Source organism: Lolium rigidum, chromosome 1 (assembly GCF_022539505.1).
Source record: "Lolium rigidum isolate FL_2022 chromosome 1, APGP_CSIRO_Lrig_0.1, whole genome shotgun sequence".
NCBI classification, from domain to species: domain Eukaryota; kingdom Viridiplantae; phylum Streptophyta; class Magnoliopsida; order Poales; family Poaceae; genus Lolium; species Lolium rigidum.
In genome coordinates, this window is record NC_061508.1 from 101,722,580 (window position 1) to 101,741,687 (window position 19,108).

The 19,108-nt window shown below is 43.2% G+C and overlaps 1 protein-coding gene and 1 pseudogene across 4 annotated transcripts; one reads left to right on the forward strand and one right to left on the reverse strand.

Annotated features, from left to right (window-relative positions):
- Positions 1-436: 436 nt before the first annotated feature.
- On the reverse strand, positions 437-12,377 carry LOC124702843 (pre-mRNA-processing factor 39-2-like). 4 transcript variants are annotated; one of them, XM_047235162.1, is made up of 14 exons: positions 12,251-12,377; positions 11,499-11,596; positions 11,078-11,307; positions 10,151-10,318; positions 8,337-8,694; positions 8,097-8,240; positions 6,768-6,920; positions 6,570-6,686; positions 5,657-5,734; positions 5,418-5,567; positions 2,739-2,907; positions 1,108-2,651; positions 750-800; positions 437-643 (listed from the first exon to the last, which is right to left on the reverse strand). In XM_047235162.1, the coding sequence occupies exons 1-14, from the start codon at positions 12,336-12,338 to the stop codon at positions 560-562; spliced, it is 3,432 nt and encodes a 1,143-aa protein (XP_047091118.1). In that variant the 5' UTR covers positions 12,339-12,377; the 3' UTR covers positions 437-559. The 4 variants fall into 4 exon arrangements, with proteins under 4 accessions (XP_047091118.1, XP_047091057.1, XP_047091008.1 ...); XM_047235101.1 differs by having other exon boundaries at positions 1,108-2,337; positions 2,422-2,907; XM_047235052.1 differs by having other exon boundaries at positions 1,108-2,907.
- A 273-nt stretch (positions 12,378-12,650) lies between these two features.
- Positions 12,651-18,419, forward strand: LOC124649624 (annotated as a pseudogene).
- Positions 18,420-19,108: the final 689 nt, after the last annotated feature.

A 19,108-nucleotide genomic window follows, 5' to 3' on the forward strand; every position in this document is an offset into this window, starting at 1 on the left:
CTACACATTTTCCAGCTGGCCTTGTACACTTCGCTTTCCTTGCGATTCTGGCTCGACAACTCCAGGTCTGGAGGATGCTATACCAGTATACCACTATCGCAGCAAGGTACCATCATATTTGCAGGGGATCACACTTTGATATCCTGCGCTTTGCAGTGAGTGAGAGGCTGCAATTCCCAGCATATCACAGTGCTCTTTCAGCAGAAACACGCTCATGATGCAAACCACGGCCAGCAGGCGGCTGCAGGCTCACAGCTGACATTCATCATGACTTCATATCCAGCAGAAGATGGTTTTCAATATTCTATGGAATTGTTTGTCGGAGAAGGCATGATATGCCAATGTGTTACATGGAGCAATGGCATGCATCCAGTGCACCATGGAAAGGGGCAGCTGAGACATCACCACTTCAGACACAGTATATTGCCAAGGCATGGAAGAGGTGGAACATTCCTATTCCTTAATATTTTGATGCATAGAAGTGTTGAATGGTACTTGAATCAATGACATGGAAATTCATGGACCCTGGTCTTAGAAACAATGGATTATGCGGGATGATTCAATAATTGGAACGCTGAGACTGTGGAGTTGATGGGTAGGACAACTCAGATTGATCACCACCCCGCAATTTGGAACCATCACTCTGCGGAGAGAAGTAAATCAGGACCAGCAAAGATCTATTTTTCTAATGACACAGCATGCTTCAAAACTGATTTAAAACATCAGACTATGTTGATATTGAATCTCACCTGTGAGGCTTCAGATTGTTGACCATGCTCCATCTGCATCTTCCTTGTGTCCTGAAAAGAAAATAAATGCTCAGAGGCAGCACAGTTGGCAAATCAAACATAAATATAATTAGCTGTGCGCCCACCTGACCTTCCGCTAGAAGACAATTTAAAATATTAAGCAACGGATATAGATCTGAACTTGGTATTTACTACTACTACAGGAAAATCTGGGACATAACGGATGACAGCCTGAAGTCATGGATTAGTCATAATGGTTCTAGGTAGTAAGTATTGTTAGGAACATAATGCAGAGTAACTCAGGTCAACACAAGGGTTCCTATACCATTTTATGAATTGGGTACAGCAAGATAAGTACCTGCGGATTTGGCTCACCGTTCTGATCTCTGAACCCTTGTTGTTTTGCTTGCTGTTGCAGGTACTGCTGCATCTGTTGTTGGGCAAACTGTTGCTGCTGTTGCTGCAGAACTACCAACTCCTTCTGTTGTTGCTCATAAAGCTGCTGCTGTTGCTGCTGAAATAGCTGCTGCTGTTGTACCACATCTTGTTTTTGCTGCGGCATCTGAGATAGATACTGTTGTTGCTGCATTAGCTGCTGCTGCTGCTGTTGTTGCTGTTGGTACACCTGCTGCTGCTGCTGCATAAAGTACACCTGCTGCTGCTGCTGGAAATAGAGCAGTTGCTGCTGCTGTGATTGCTGATTTTGATGATCGATTTGAGATTCTTGCGGCAGATGTTTATTTTGTTCATGCTTACCATCCCCTGGAGAAGGGTGATACTGCTGAACCTGCGCTTTGTCAGATTGTTGCTGAACTGGTTGTGCCTGTTGCTGCTGCTGCTGGACCTGTTGCTGCCAAAGTACCATTTGTTGGTTCAGTTGTTGTACCTGCTGAGCAAAACTTTGCTGGAGATGCTCAGTTGGAAGCTGCTGCTGTTGCAAACTCTGCATCTGCTGATTATGCTGAGCCTGCAGGTAATACAGCTGTTGCTGGTAATATTGCCACATCTGGGATGCATACCCTTGCATCATTTGGAGGTACTGTTGGTTTCCCTGATTAGGTTGTGCAACGAGTTGAGCTTGAGTTTGTGGGGATGTTTGAACATTCTGAGGAATTGCATAAGCAAGACCTTGCTGCTGCATCTGCTGCATGTTTTGCCCAGTCAAACAAAGGTTACTAGATTCGTAAGCTTGAGGATTATCCATCTGGTGCTGAACTGAAACTTGGGCAGTCACTGCATTGTCGGAAGAAAATTGAGAACCTGTGGTAGTTTGTGTTGTTGCCATTTCTGAGCTGGAAGATTTTGCGCAGACAGACAGAACTTGTGTCTGAACTTCCCTATCATATTGAGTTGCTTCTGGACTATCCGTGGACTTCTCTGGCTTTGCATTACTGACAGACACATCATACTCTGTTTCCAGCTTTACTTGGATTTTCTCATGTTGATTTTCCTCTAACGCTGGAATTATTTGAGTTGTATCGGAAGGAATTCCTTCTTCGGGTAAGCTTGCCCCAGATGGCGAATCGGATCTTGAGCATACTGTTTCTGAATGATCAATTGCAGATAGCTGAATGGTCTTAACATCAACCTGTGCATTAATCTGCGCGTCAGCAATTGATTGTGAAGGAGAATCATAATTACATGATTCAGCTTGAGGGGCTCTCTCACTTACAGAAGCATGGGCTTTTGTTGTCGGCTCAATTTGTTCACATACGCTTAAACCATCAATGGTTTTTTGGTCAGCATGTGAATCCATTTGGCTGTGTGTTACATGTTTCTCCAAGCTATGCTGACTGTGAGCCATGTCAACGAATTTCTGAGCTGTATCGCCAACCTCCAGGTGCGCATCAACAGTCCCAACTATTTTCTGCTCATTGGCAACTCCCTGTCTTTTCCCTGGATCTGCAGCATCCATGTCCACTTGTGAACCAACATTTTTATCAATTAGCCAAGTGTCACTTTTGGATGACTGTTTCAATCTGGTCGTACCTTCTGGAGTATGGTCATGAGCAACTAACAGAAATTCAGCTATTCTCCTCTTGTCACTATCAGTTATACAACACTGCTGCGACAGGTTTCTTGTGTTATGAGGAAAAAGTTTGCTGTGCCTAGCCCATGCCTTTCTGAGTTCTTGAACATCCCCATACAGGTCAACAAACTGCAAGCAGGAAACCAGTTAAGGCCAGCAACATAAATCTTATGCAGGAAAGAATGGACAAAAAGAGTTAGAAAGAAACCAAGGAAAATTCAAATTTGTCTCATTTCACTCTGTTCAAGGGGAATAAGAAATTAGAGCTGTATACCAGTACTTTTCCTCAGCATCCCAACAAAATAGAACAAGTATGAGGATTACTTCAATTGTTTCAAATTATAACAGCATGATACCGAAGATTTAACTAAATGTCCCATTTAACTTAAGACTGAAAAGTATAATGAAAGTTGATCTGACACAGCTCCTCTGCCATTCATCATCCCTCAAGTGCCGACAGAGTTTCGATGTAAGCCTTCTGCCACCAAAGCCTGCTATAGATATGAACAACCCCTCTCTCCCACTTCAATCCCTTAATTCTAGATCAAATAATACACCTTCAAAATGAAGGATAAAAGGAACAATGATCTGGCAGTAGCAAATTTAAGAGCATGCAGTGCGTATTGCGGATAGATGATTAGTTGGTGATAAGAAAATAAAGATGTCACACAAATCAATGAGTTGATGAACTAGCTAGTGGTCACCGACAAGTATGTCCAAAATGTTTCAAAACATTTGCTCTGTTCCCTTCTAAAATTTTGGTTGTAAATTTCTATTATGAATAATAAAATGCATTGTTGAATGTGCTTGACAACAATCTTAAAACCACGGCACATAATCTAGCTAGAGCATGAGCCTAAATGCTATGGCATTTTAAATCACACCTTAGAAGGTAGAGATAGAGACATGTTTCTATAACCCAGGGGATAAAGTAGGGAGTTAAATACATCAAGGTCACCGAACTCAAACTTTTTTTCGCCTTAGTCATCTTACATAGCGATACGCGATTTACGGTCATTAAATACCGCGAGTGTTTCGTAGACGGTCACTCGTTGCGGTAGAAGGTCATATTTGCCGACGTGACAAGTGGTGGACCCTGTCTGTCAGGTCACATCCCGATTTCATTTTGCAAATACCCCCAAAATCTTCTTTTCCTTTCCCACCAAGGTCACTCATCAATTCCCCAACTAAAAATACCATAAATTTTCGCAGTCAAGCATTCCTGGTGGTCGCCAGCGTCACTACCTCCCCCATGCGTTGCGTTCGCGCTCGCCACGGCCACGGGGATGCCACTCCCTGTCGCCGTGCAAGACATGTAAGATTTGCGCTAACTGGGCAGAGGCACGGAACGGGAGGGTCGGCTTCAGCACTCGGCCACGGTTGGTTGGTGCTCTGGCTGGAGCGCCACCGCGACCGACGGTGGCTGCTGCGGGAGGTGCGGCGATGGGGACAGAGAATCAGCAGCTGGGGCAGTAGAGAGCCTGATTCGGAGCTATCCTGGCCGCAACTATAGCGACCACGTCGTGGAGGAGCAGGAGCTCCCGCAGCAGTGATGCGTGGTCGGGCGCCTCGCCTTGCGGCTCGAGGCGGAGGCGGTCATCGCACAGCAGGGGAAGCAGCGAGGCGGAAGGTACATGGGACAGGGACGAGGATGCGCACGCGGCTGCCGGCACCGACAAGAACGGAATCGGCAGCGGGGCTTCCACGAGGCTGCGGAGACGTGGATCGGAAGCATATCAACGCGGGGAAGCGAGTGGGCGGCGGCGTGGAGCGAATGGTCGCCAGAGGAGTTCCTGTGACGCATCGGAGAAACGGTGAGCGGCGGCAAGCACTGAAGAACGGGCGGGGAGCTGCAGGAGAGGTGCTCGCGCGCCTTGCCGGATCCGAGCAGGACGTTCTCTGTTGCCTCCTTGACGAGATGCACACGCTGACCGGAAACACAGCAAGGTTCCGCATGATGCTGCTGGACATCCAGACCAGACCAGACCAGATTAATCTGTTTGGTACGTGAGCTAGCTTTTGGAGGACAAAAAAATGATTAAGAAAAAAAGATGGTTCTCGACGGGGAGAGATGGGGGATGGGGCCAGCCGGGACCGCTACGAGGCGGGTGGCGCACAGCCAGGCGCCGGCGGTCGGTTGCGTGAAGACGACAGAAATTTTTTTGAGGGCTTTTTTGCAAAAAAATCACACTGCTGGAGACCAGTCAACTTAGTGCCATGTCAGCAAATACGGGGCTATATGGGCACCAGTGACCATCTATGACACATGCAAGCGTATTCGATGACCGTAAATCGCATAAGTACGGTGATCAAGGCGCACAAATACATTGAGTTCAGTGACTGTTGTTATATTTTACTCTAAAGTAGGTGCAACATCAAAACGACATTACACAATATTGACACTTTATAGTATAGTGTTTGTCTGTCAATCAAGATCCAGTGAGACGATCCCAACACCATGTTTATTGAATTCTATTATTTGGATTCCTTAATTCAATAATACTAAGTGGAGAACATGCAAAAAGAGACAGTTTCATTTTAGAAATGATTAGTTGGCCCACTAAGAAAGTAAAGGTAAATGGAGTGTACACAATAGTGTGTTTTAGACTGTGAAAAGATGCACATGCACCCCTACTAACCTTCAAAAACAACAACGAGATATCTTCTCGATCTTCAGGGCTTAAAGCTGTTGATACATCAGATCCAGGAGTCACGGCATTAGAAATAAGAGAATCAAGAAGAGGTATTTCTGTAGATCCTCCATATGTACTCATGAACTGTATGAATCCCTAGAGGAAAAATAACAAAGGAAATTATAGAGGTCTCTTCCTAGAAAAGAAAGAATATATTAATGCAGAAACTATGCTCATTAAGATACCTTAATCAGAGGTTTACAGGGTGCCTGTTCGATTCCCTTGACAAAGACTTCTTGAGCTTCAGCAATGCTATGACTTGCCTGTCGAACATAACATACATCAGCCTGAATTGAAAGGAGGAATGTGCTATGACTTGCCTATAGAACATAACATATGTCAGCCTACAAGAAAAGCAGGAACATCTACTCACATATGTGTATAGTCAAGGGAGCATATACTACACATAACTCGACTATTTCCTGCATCTAACATGACACTCTAGCCTCTAGGCCCAAATATTGCTCAAAGTGTGGCATTGGCAGGATAGGCACGAATATGCATAGAACCAAACTTGCACTGTCATCCATGCTTTATGTAAAGAGGTTAAGCAGGAGATTTATGTTCGCACTTCGCACCTAAGCATACATGTCAGTATAACTCACATTGCAAGTCCAATATGGGACCATCCAACCCCACAAACCCACATCTGCAATTCCAAGAAGTCCTTCAAAAAGCAAGGGGTGGGGAGGCCCCCACAATGTTTTTTCTGAAAAATTAAGAACCAAATTCGCCTCTGAGAACATGAACCTGGGTGCATGGTTTTTACAGCAGTAAGGCGTCCTAAAGCGCTGGGGGCGCTCTACCGCCTAAGCGCCTAAAGCGGACCTAAAGCAGGCAAAAACCTAAGGTGCTAGGCGGCGCTCTGTTGCCTAAGTGTTGCCTAAGCGTCCTAGCTTAATACCAGCACAATGCAATTCACAAAGCATAGCATGTATTATCAGATAGCACCAGATGCTATATGCCTTTGCAGAAAGCATATTGCAGGATTATTACCAGATAGCACTAGATGCATGTATATGCCTTTGCAGAAAGCATATTGCATATAACAAGATGTACCTAGCATACTTGATGTTGGTAAAGTCCCAAATTACCTACCGCATATTTGAACTGCGCAAAATTTGCGTACAAGTCCGGAAGTACTTCAGTGTTGTGCTTTTGCATGGCATCCTCAATTGCATTCTCATATATTTCCGTAGCTGCTTTAGTATTTCCCTGTGAGCAGTTGAACAGTGGAGATGAACCATATTCTAGCAAAGATAACCAGCAGGAAATTCACAAAAAACTGGTGTATACCATGCGTTTCTCCATGTTGGCCATTCTATTGATATTAGTATAGAAATCTGAAGTGAAATTACTGCTTCCTTTAGCAAAAAGAGCACGAGCACCTGGTGCATCACCAACTTGCTCTTTGAACATAGCATAGTACATGCTGAAAGTGGGGACTCCCTGTTTGGATGAAATAAAGAGCAACAAAAGAATGGCATCCAGAATGTTAGCATGGAGTTGCATATTCTAAGGTAAAACAAGAAGTTGATGGGCGGCAAGTTAAAATTGATCACTTCCTATTACGTGAAGATGGAATATTCTCCATCTAATGTGAGCTTCTGAGTCACTTAATAAAATGGTAACGGAGGATAAACTAATTGGACGATGGCTAGTGTGTCATGTGCACATGATGGTGAAACAGCAGCAGCTGCAGGCTTGCAGCACATGAAAGCAGACCTGCAGCCAGCTAGGCCCATGGAGTTGGCGTACCTAGGTAGCAGTCCTGGAGCTATTGGAATTCTCCAGTTTGCCCCAAACGCCAATTCTCCTAGCTTCGACGATTCCAATGGCTCCATCTGCCAGCTTAAGAGTGCAGAGATAGAAGGTGGGTAAAGTGCTAAGGATGGCCTTAGTCACCATGATCCTTCCATCAAGAGAAAGAACATAGGCAGTGGCTGCAAGGCGATGGTTGATCCTTGAATAGAGGAGACCAAGGTCTCTAATGCGGGGTCTGGTTAGGCCAAGCGGGAGTCCGAGGTAGGTGAAAGGGAAGGTCTCAAGCTTGCAGCCAAAAAGACCAGACATATGTGTCGCTTTCTCATTATCGAGATTAATGGGGAACTAGAATATTATCTTTGGTAGATGGTACTAGGAAGTAATATCATCTTTCAGATGGAAAGTTAAGATTGAATAGATAGATGCTATCCACATGTAAACTGTAAATGGAGGTATATTACCAATAAGATTAAGCAAAATAAGTAATCGATCTGGTGCATAAGCAAACAAATATATAGAAGCATAATGGTAACTAAGCAACTAAATAAGTGCTGAAAAACTGAAAGCCCACAATGAACTTCGAGACAGGACAAATCTACAGTACCTAATCAGCATTGCAGCTATTCCTGTCTGATGTAAGCTCTAGCTGTTCTGAAAACTTCAGGTTCTTATTTTGAAATTAACAAGCTACCTTTATATGATTTTAGAAGCAGCAGAATGTAGGGAATTATTCCAGGGACCTGGCAGATCTAACACAAGTGGTTCCACCTAGTACTTAGCACATCAGGTCGATACAGAAAGTACTCAAGTTTAAACTAATAACAAGAAATATGGTAAACCAAATAATTTTCCAGGGAATACCTTCACAAAACTCGAAGATGCCCGACCAAGAGCATAGTTTGCAATCTCTCGGCCACCTTTGGCATCTACATACTCAGAGTAGCGAATCCAAAACTCTGAATAATTAGCACAAGGGATTAAGCACCTCTCATACAGTTTTACAGCCTGCAAATTGGAGGCGAAGATGCGAGATGTAATCAGCTGTTAGAACAATGCAGCTAAGCCCTGGGCATAAAGACAAATACAAGAAGAAAAAAATACCCAGTCAAAATCGCCATTCTTCTCAACAAAATCAAGATACTGGTTCCAGTTTTCAAGCTGGTCATCATCAAGTGGCTTGACATGAAAAAAAGGCCTTCTGATGGAGGCCTCAAAGCCGCAAATTTCTTCATTAAGTTTACTGGATATCCGGTAGAGACGATCGCCAGCAAATAAGTACTGCTTTAATGCTTCAGGCTTAAGATGCCCACCTTGGTCAAATAAGCCAGCAATTTTGGTCGAGATATCCCCTTCAGATTCCTCAGCTTCCATCACTTCAGACATATGTATATTTTCTGTAGATATTTCAGCACCACAATGTGTAACCTCTTGTTCCAGTGATTTTACCAACTTCTTAAAACTGGTGGCAAAAACGAAGACAAAAGCAAACAGAATGGCATAAGTAAGACCTACAGATTTATTACTATACTGCTTACAGGCTCTCACATGAAATCCCCGCATTAATAGGGGAAAAAAGAAAAATATTTGAGCCATTCAACCTGGTGGATCAAGCAATAACGGCCCAGATTAACCCAAATGAAATTTAGTAAAGAAAAATATTTGCCGTCGATTCAAGTAGGATCAGGCCATAATAGCTCGTGTCAACCTATAATGCAATAAACTAACAATATTTCTCACAAAGGACCAGATCTAATCATCTTAAACTGATATATCAGGTATGTGTTAGATCTCAGGTTCAACTCGCATACCAGATCGCTAATTCACTTATATGAAATCCAAGTATAACTGATGCAGCATATGTTCTTGCCTAGACAAATAGTGTCCTTTCCACATACAAGGTTCGTTTTTCAAGAGGGTGTTATCTGCATGCCACACCAATGAATCCAAAAGATCATGTCCTTCTAATTACTTATCATATCACGTATAAATTAGAAGATTTTGCTGCATGTAGTTGTACAATCTCTGTCATTTAGTTGTCCACAACAATTCTTCGTTTGAAACTAAGGCCTGTCTAGATCTCTTAAATGCTAACAGGTGGTAATCTCACTCAGCAGTCAGCAGTAAGGCAATTTATATTTGCTATATGGTGTTCAGTAAACTGCCTCCTAGGAGGATGTAAACGATTTCCTATCTTTTCAATGAAATGAAACACAAAGGTCCTTTGCGTTTTCTCGAAAATATGGTGTTCAGTAGGTAGCTTGAAAACCTTAGCTAGTCTAATTAATCCCGTGACCATCCTGGCCAATGTTGTCTAACCTTACGGGACAAGGTAAGCTATATGCTATTGTCTTCAAAACATAGGAACTAGCCTTACCGAGCAAGTCCTTGCCTAATACTAGCCCAATTGGTAAAACCAGATAAAGCTAGTTTTTCCTCTTGATGCTACAAAGATCTGCACCCGATTTACAAATCTAATGGCTCAAATATCCATACTGGGTACAAAAGAAAAAATCGCTAGTTTCTGCTTAGGAAATTCGTAGCTCCTTTTGGCAAATGATCCAAATTGCTCCATAAATCACATCTCTGGAAGAACAAATGATGCTCCCTTAACATACATGATTTACTCAGGCAATAATTTACAATTCAATGAGCAAAAGATACATTGAGAATAATATTAGAGTCAATGGCAATGACAAAAGTAGAGGACTCTGGGGAAAATGCAGGTGTAAGTGTAACAAAGTAATGTTACCAATATTAACAGAGAGAGCAAGAATAATTGGCGTGCATAATTTTTTACTTGCAAATGTATCACGAGACAAGGTCTGAGAGGTTATAGACTATCAATGGTTTAATGCATGATGCAGTATCAAATAAAGGTGATAACTTCTTCATCCAACGAAGAGACTATCACATACCTCTCATAATACTTGTGCAGCTTCTTTGTAGGAAATTTCAGCATGTTAATATACATGGTAGCAAGCTGAATCAGCTGCTTCTGAGAATTCTCAAACTCTATGTACTTATCCCAAAGATGGTAACAGAAGTAGTCCTTTCCAACAAGCGACAAACCCCTCTCGAATAAGCTGTGAAAAAGTCATTGAAAAAATTAGTAACACACAACAGCACCATAATATTTTAATCATGAGTTACCCTGAAGGAGCAAAGGGGTATCAAACGGATTGAAGGATATGTATATTCCACAAACTATGCGTTCTGTAACTTGCTTCAAAAAATACTGATATTACCTTCTTACACATTACAGTATAGTCTTTTCATTTCACTATATATGCCAGATTTATCGGGTAGTATTGTCTCATAATGCCCAAGTCAACTCACAAAAATCAAACATATACTGTTTGCAGTTTAGCTTCAACGAGAGAGATGAGGGATTTAACTATCTAGTTCAATAAGGTCGAATGTCCAACATCGCTTCCTTTCCCCGGTTCTTTACTTCCACAGTCCTCATGCTCAGGAGTCACAGGAGTCAAGATTTTTCCAATTGAATTATAACAGACGTGATATCAATTTTAGAAGTTTACACAACATGAAAAACATGACTGGTCTATTTTCTAGTACTTGATCAATCTGTCTTTCTTCATTTAATGTTATAATATAAACAACATGAAATTCATGATTGCTTGTCCACGGAATATTATCAGTTTGAAGCCTTTAAATACTCTGAGATGCTCAAACATACAGGAGAATACACTAACAGAAATTGTATATACGGAAAAAAGAAGGGAAAGGATAAGAATCTGGACAACTGGGTGTTTCTTACTAAAATATCTAAAGGAAAAAAAATATGGAAATCAAGCCACCGGTTACATTTATATCTTCTTTACCTTCTAATAAGAGCAGGGTCTTCATACACACTCATACCAAATCCACAGTAACTGACCCAAAGATCGACGGAATGAGGCACTGCTTGCACGGCTTGCTCATAAACCTCCACCACATCTTCATATGTGCATAACCGTGCTTTGTGAGCTGCGTATTTAATCCAGTAGCCGTGGCACAAAGGAAATTCCAATAAGAAGCTACGGTAGACCAAGCTAATAACCTCTATGTCATTCTGAAAGAACGCAAACATCAGCAACCAGATGCTGCTTAACATACATTGGTTCCGCATGAAAAATCATTGAAAGGAAAACATTTTTCTCCAGTTTGTTTGTGCAGTTATGTGATAACAAATAGGAAAGGGGGAGGGGGGTACTAATCTAACCAAAACCTAAGCAGAGCCAGGGGGAGAAACATTTCACTTACAGCAGAAGTTTCCTCTGCGGAACTTATTAACGATACCCAAGCATCGAAATCCCTCGTGTTTCCGTTGCTCAGCAAATGAAGGCTGTTCTTGAAATTATCTGGTGTAAAATGACAGAGCAAGTCAAGTCCTGAGCATCCTTGCAAATCCAACATCAACTGCCAACTAAAGTAGCAAAAGGAGAGGTCTCCACTATTCAGATCACAGAAGAAATATTGGCACAATAACCTAATCATCCAAACTCTACTATCACCACAAAGCTCCTTTCTAGAATGAACTGACATGGCTGAAAAATACATCCCACATATAAGAAAGAAGAAACGGGAACACGGAACCTACTAAACCGGCGACAAAGTGATGCTCCCTAAGTAAACCCCAAATCCTAGTTACAGAGCTCAAAATGCTGACACACGAGCATCTGCGAGGTTCTCTCTACCATTGCTAAAGAGAATAAATTGCCAACCGAAAGGAGCAAAATCACGAAACGAAGAGCCTGCCACTCCCTAGAAAGAGGTCTGTTACCAAATTCCCACCATTCCTAGGTATGGATGCTCAACGTCAGCATAGCTCGAAGCTAGCACAGCAGCTAGAAATTGGGCAAATTGCCAAAATATAAAACGACCTGGCACGGAGCTGGTGCTCTGAAGAGCCTGGCGTCTAACAGATGTTGGCATCAACTTCGAACAAATCCCAATCCTTGGAACGATAATTAGGCAAAATCCCACGGATGTATGTACAAGAGGGCTGTGCTCACCGAGCCTCGACGGAGAGGGCTCAAACCCCAAGGCGACGAGCGCGGCCGCAGCCTCCGGCTCCGCCTCCATGTCCACCGTCTCCGGCATGCCGTAAGGGGGTTCTCGCGGTCGGAGCCCGACCCGAGAGCGGCGTCTGGCTGGGTTTAGGTCTGACTCCAGTCATCTTTTTTTTTTGTCCACCAGTTGAAATTGATCAAATCATCCTAACCGTTAAACAATATACATCGGACGGTCTGAAATGGTTCCATGTTTATCAATAAATCTAGGCCGGCCCCCCACGCTACGTTCCTCCGCTCGCCGCCCATCGCCGACGCCCTCCATCCCGGCGCCCCGGCTGTGTCTTCCTGCTCCCTCCCGACACGATCTTCGGCCCGTCTCGCCCGCATCCCTCCTAGCGCGATGCGTCGGCCGCTAGCCTCTCGCCACGCCCCTGGCATGCCTGGAGATTTTCATCCTGGGCCAGAACGCAGGGCTTCTGTTCCGGCACTTCAGGTCTCCTTGGACGAACATGAAGTTTCTGACCAAGAGGCTGATCAGAAAGGTCGTGAAACTGCTAATGGAACTGTAAGAAAGAGAGATCGACGGTTAACGGGGAAAAAGAGAAAACACAGGTTTTCACAAATCTCCTTCTCCTCGCACCTTCAAGGCTTCTCTCAGCAGTGGCATCAAAGACTCTAATCCATTATGTTTCCTTTTTCCAGTGAAACAGAAATCAGTGCCTTGGAGGAAAGGGCGTTGCAGAAAGGTGTACCGCGGACTCCCGATGAGTTCGACAAGTTGGTTAGAGGCTCTCCAGATAGTAGCTTCGTTTGGATAAACTATTTGGCATTTTTGGTAGACCTTGGGGAAGTTGAGAAAGCACGTTCAGTAGCTGAAAGGTACGTATGCACTATAAGGAACAGTTTGCTTGAGATCCTTTTTCGAATAACCTGCGGTGATAGGAAGTTACTGTTCTGAAGAGAAAAAAATCCATGAAAATTGGCACTATTGTCGATCTATTATATGCAAAGCCATCTAGTTATGTTTTCTTTGCTGAAATTCTGTCTAGTGGGTTTACTGAAATTCCACTAGTTCAAATCCGTTTTGCATCAGTTGTCATCTTAATACAAGTGTCCCTCGTGTTTATTAGGGCTTTGAGAACAATAAACATTAGAGAGGAGCAGGAGAAACTCAATGTATGGGTAGCATACATCAACCTTGAAAATGAATACGGGTCTCCACGGGAGGTAAGTTTCCAATGACACTAGATTATGTTCCTTTCTGCTGTCCCAGTTGATGATACTGATCCGTTGTAATTGAGTATATACAAGGACGCTGTCAAGAAGATATTCCAAAGGGCCTTGCAGTATTGTGATCCAAAAAAGGTGCACTTGGCTCTTCTTGGAATGTATGAGAGGACTGAACATCATCAACTGGCGGATGAACTCTTGGGTAGGATGGCCAAGAGATTCAAAACTTCGTGCAAGGTTAGTACTTAGTAGTGTCACTTTGTTGTTTGCATTTGGAGCAAATGTATGACTTGTGTGATGCAACTGTAGATCTGGTTACGCCGCATTCGATTTTCACTGAAGCAAGGCAAGCATGTTGAATACATCGAATCCGTCATAAACCGTGCGCTTCTAAGTCTGCCACAGAGGAAGCGTATAAGGTTTATGTCACTGCATCGCTATCCTGGAGTTCAAGTACGGGGTGCCTGAGCAAGGGAGATCCAGATTTGAGCTGATCCTACGGGACTATCCAAAAAGAACAGACCTTTGGAGTGTTTACCTAGACCAAGTAATATTGCATTTGCACAACTGTCACCTGCTTTTAAAATCATGTCAACTTTTTCATTTTCACTGGAAAGTGATCTTTTGTAGGAAATTCGACTTGGGGACACGGAGGTTATACGTGCATTATTTGATAGGGCGACATGCCTTAGTCTTCCTCGAGCAAATATGCAGGTCTGGCTCATTCTTTATGCATTCTACTATTATATTACTACTCTCTCCGATCCATAATACTTCTCGTGGTTTCAGTTCAATTTTGAACTAAAATCACCACAACTACTATGGACGGATGGAGCACTATTATATAGTATAACAATATAAACATGTACAAAATCCAATCAGATCTATTCTTGTTATGCTGCTTCAACTTCTTAGGTGACTTGATCCGTATTTCACCCATTTTTCTTCTCATTTGTTCTGTTCTGTTGAGCTTAACTTTTTTTTTTGAGGGGCTGTGGAGCTTAACTTGTATAGCTAAGATCACAGGTTTTAATTTAGTGCAGGGTTCATTTAGGGTTGAGCTCAAACACGGACAGCGTATCTCTCTTTACTATTATACTTGTCATTCAGAATTTTGTGTGATCATTTAAAAAAATGCTTTTATTAGGGTTATTTGTTTAAATACTTGTTATTTCATACCATGCTCGCCATTTGCGAGTCCTTGTTCAAGAAATTCCATAGATATGAGAAGTGTCGGGGCAATGAAGAAATAATCGAGCATGTGATGCGGAAGGCAACGGAGTGCACCAAGAGCTTTCTTGCGAAAACCGCACTAGACTTGCGGGGCATGTGCTAGGGTAGTTGTTTATGCGAGCCCGGGTGGGGATCTTCAACCGGGGCTCACAGAATGCAACAGTTCCATATTTTTGTGCATGGTAGACAACACCAGTTATGGCTGGTATATGTAGTCTGCATGTATCCACCATATACTTTTTTGACGACGAATCCAGGAGGTTATTAATCGAAAATACAGATTATTAGTTTTTATTGAAGAATTGCTAATTCTGAGCTACTCAAGTGTACTAGTATTTTGTCGTCAGTTGAATTTTTTCTTAAGTTGGTTTAACTTTATAAAAAAAGGTATAGCAACATTTATGACGATGTCACCATGTAGCAGCCCCGTTGGCGCGGCTCTATCTCTTTGAACTTATAGCGAAACTAGGGTCCCGTTCGGCAACACACCACTCAGTGTGATCCCTTAGCTATGCACCACTTCGAGCGATTAGCTCTGCCTGATCGAGATGAGGAGCCATTCACCGTGGATGCATAAAGGAAACCTCAGTCAATGGCGGTCCCGTTTCCGTGGGGGCGGTAGTGAATCGGTAGGCGGCACTGGTCGAATTAGGGAGAAGTTTCTGTTTTCGGCCGCCATTCTTTCTGTCGGGAGGTTTGGGAGAGACGAGGAAACACTCGTGTGTCTATTCAGTCACTTATCAGTGGCAGTTGGTGTAAATTCCGACTGCTCCGCTATTCTCTACTCTATGGATCCTAGAAACACTTTTCCGCGTATTTGCACGAGAGGTCATTTCGCTCGCTCGTTTCAGATCCGCGAAACTGATGTGTTCAAGGCAGCTATGCTCGCTCTGGTAAAGGAGCAAGGATCCGGAGTGTTTCCAAACGGGGCCTCGAAGTACACTTATTCATGGAGGTGGACACCGACGAGTGATTCGAGCAATGAAAAGGCTCATGCAAGAAAATCCTCTCCAACGCTCGCACGATCTCTTTTACGCATTGCTTCCCCACCCGATTCTTGGCCGAACCTCACAATGATCGTGACAAACTGTTATCACCAGAATTTGACCGGATCAGAGGTGGGCCGCGATTGAAGATGGGCTTGAAGGATATACATGGAAGAAATACATGAATCGGCCTTATATGCAAAGTTTGGGCTAGCTTGCCCGTGTATCTGTAACATAGTAGGATATGTGTCGGTTAGATAGAGTTTGGATCGTGCCCGGTTGGGATTATTCCCACGTTAGAAAGTCTACGGACTATAAATATGTATCTAGGGTTTATGAAATAAACAACAATCACGTTCACCACAAACCAATCTAGGTGCATCGCCAACTCCCTTGTCTCGAAGGTTTCTTCCGGGTAAGCATCATGCTACCTAGATCGCATCTTGCGATCTAGGCAGTACACGTTTATTCGTCGTTCATGCGTTGCTCGTGCTGAAGCCTTGTTGATGGCGAGCAACGTAGTTATCATAGATGTGTTAGGGTTAGCATTGTTTCATAGTATCATATGCTTTCGTCCGTGCAACCCTTAGACGTCTAGCCGTCCTTACACCTATCTTAGGTGTAAGGGCGGCACCCGCTTGATCATTATTTAGTAGATCCGATCCGTTATGATTGCTCCTTGTTCTTCAAGGATTAGTTTAATATCCGCATAGTTAGGCCTTACAAACGGGTTGAAGGATCCAAGTGGCGCGTAGGGTGTAGTTTGCTAGCCCTAGACAGGATGTTCCGGGGATCAACTTCGTGTTGGTTTTTAGGCCTTGTCTAGGGTCGGCTTACGATCACCGTGCGTGGCCGCCGTGCTCAATCACGAGTAGGATGTTCCGATTATGCGGTGAAAACCCTAAATCGTAGTAGGTCGTTTTAGCTTTATTTTGATCAAGCAGGACCACCATCTGATCGTACACCTCGTACGAATCATGGGTGGATCGGCTCCTTGAGAAATTCAGAAATTATGTATGCTTCTATCTGCTGGAATGCATCTCTACACAGCATGACATTAATTACCTTCTGAATTTTGTTCTGTAGAAAGTCCTAAAAATGCTTAACGCGAAAGGAGTTGCGTACGGGCAGGGCAAGGCCGACATGTCCGATGACGAAGATCGGGAGGTGGAAGACAAAAAAGAAGGAGCGGCCTCCACACCTAGCCATGGCGTCCTTCCGCCTAAAGATTTCATGGACATTGACGACATCAAGTCGGACGGCACTCGCATCATTTTTGAATTCAGTTAAGGATCAACATGACGATGAATTGGAAGATGCAAGTAAGAAGAGTGAGCCGATGGATGATTCGAACTTCGTGACACCCACCGACAAGAAGAAGACTGCTAATGCTGGGTACACGACACCAACGCCTAAGCACGGAGACACCCCTGAAGTACCCATAATCATCGACGACAAGGCTACACCTGAATCGTCCTGCTCGGCAACTATTGATTTAACTCTTCCAGATGCATTATAAGAATTTGATAGCTTGAACACGATCTGCCGGAAAGCGATAGAAAGTGGGAAGAAGGAGGAGAAAAAAGATGATGTATGTGGCAAAAAGGAGGAGAAAAAGGAAGATGTCTCTGGGAAGTGCAAACGCAAAGCTCCTCGCAAATTAAGTTCCCCAAGCATTGTGATGACCGAGAACCTGTCCTAAACGGTTTCCACGCGCGATCGAGAAAAGGTATATTTTCTGAAATATTTTGCACTATATCAAGGAATCTTGTTCACATAATTAACTATATATGGTTGTTGTCGATAGGTCCTGATGCTTTGTTCAACAACGAATATGCCACGGACGGATCAAATCCGCTGACACCGGAGATAATTGACGCGGCTGCCGAGTATATTCGGATAATATGCAAATCTACAAAAAAAAACCAAAGAAGTAAGACTGTGTACGAGAATGAAGACGGGGTTGTGGCGAGGGCTGGATTTCTTAAACCTATCATTGACCGTGGATGGCTGTGCGGCACTGTAAGTCCAACAACCGATGTCATCCTTCTATTTCTCCTAGGCTTGAATATATATGTGCTCTAGAGTGATCACCTGTTTGAATTATATGCAGGTCATTGAGTGTTACTTGGCTGAGCTGAGATTAAAATTGAAGGATAGGACAATATGCCCTGCATGGAGGGCAAATTCTATAGTCGAAAATCGACCGAGAAGGCAGCGATGGAAAAAGAAAAACCTTGACACGACGGATATTGCGGAAATGTCAAGTTGCTACGAAAGATGCGAGCTGGAATATTTTGGCACTAACAAGGTAATGATTGCTTGTACATTATTAAGTGAGAGGTTTCAAAATTAACTATTAATGCATTAATTATTAACTATGTATTTTTGGTAGGCTTATTTCTCGGTTAACATTTCCAAATGCCATTGGGTCACCGTCGTCATGCACAGTGACAAGAAGGAATTTCAGGTGCTAGACTCGTTATGGCGCCTTGAGCAGAGCAAGGATTTTGTGGAAAAGCTGGTATGACTTTTGATCACGGAATGTAAGACCACCTTTTGGTACTCAGTGCACTGTACTTAAATTTTATGCTTCACAGAGAGAAGAAATCTTGAAGGACGTCGAGTTTGCGAACAATGAGATATCAACAAAGAAGTATCCAGACGTTTCGAAATGGGAAATTAAAAGATACCCAATACCTATGCAAAGTGATACGTGAATCCACCGTTAATCTTACGCCATTACTATTGATGCCTATTGCAGATAGTTTACCTCGATCTATATGCGGGAACTCATGTGGAATGTTCTCGTTAGCATGTATGGAGCATCGGGATGGAGATAAACTAACGGCCGAATTTTCGCAGGTTACCTCTTATCTATAGTATCTTTGTTACACACATGTTTATCTCTCCCGGTAATCTAAACTACATAATAATTGTTGCGGGAAACGATAAACAAGAACGAGAATATGACTGCCGCCAAAATTATAATGGCAGAATCAAACATGCACGAGAAGGCGAAGAAGGATGTCCTTGACATCGCGGCGAAAGAACGTGCGTAAAAAACATTATCGAGATATTATTTCCACTAGTTGTAATGCTAGGGTGGATTTGTGTCCGGAAGGTCTCATAGACCTGTAGAACTTTTTTACTTTGGGTGTTGAACTTATTTGGGGTTGATGTTATTTGTTCCACAATGAGATAAGTACTTTTTTGCACGATAAAAAGTACGGATAAGTAATTCAACCTTTCGCACGTACATAATTCAAACGAGTAGCACACGACATGACATAGAAAAAGCGGGAAACATAACAAACACATGTTAAAACTAATGAAACTAAACATGACCATCCTCAAGTAGCCCCGGCAGCTTCACCGCCATCGTGAACTTCACTCCTCCTCCTCCTCC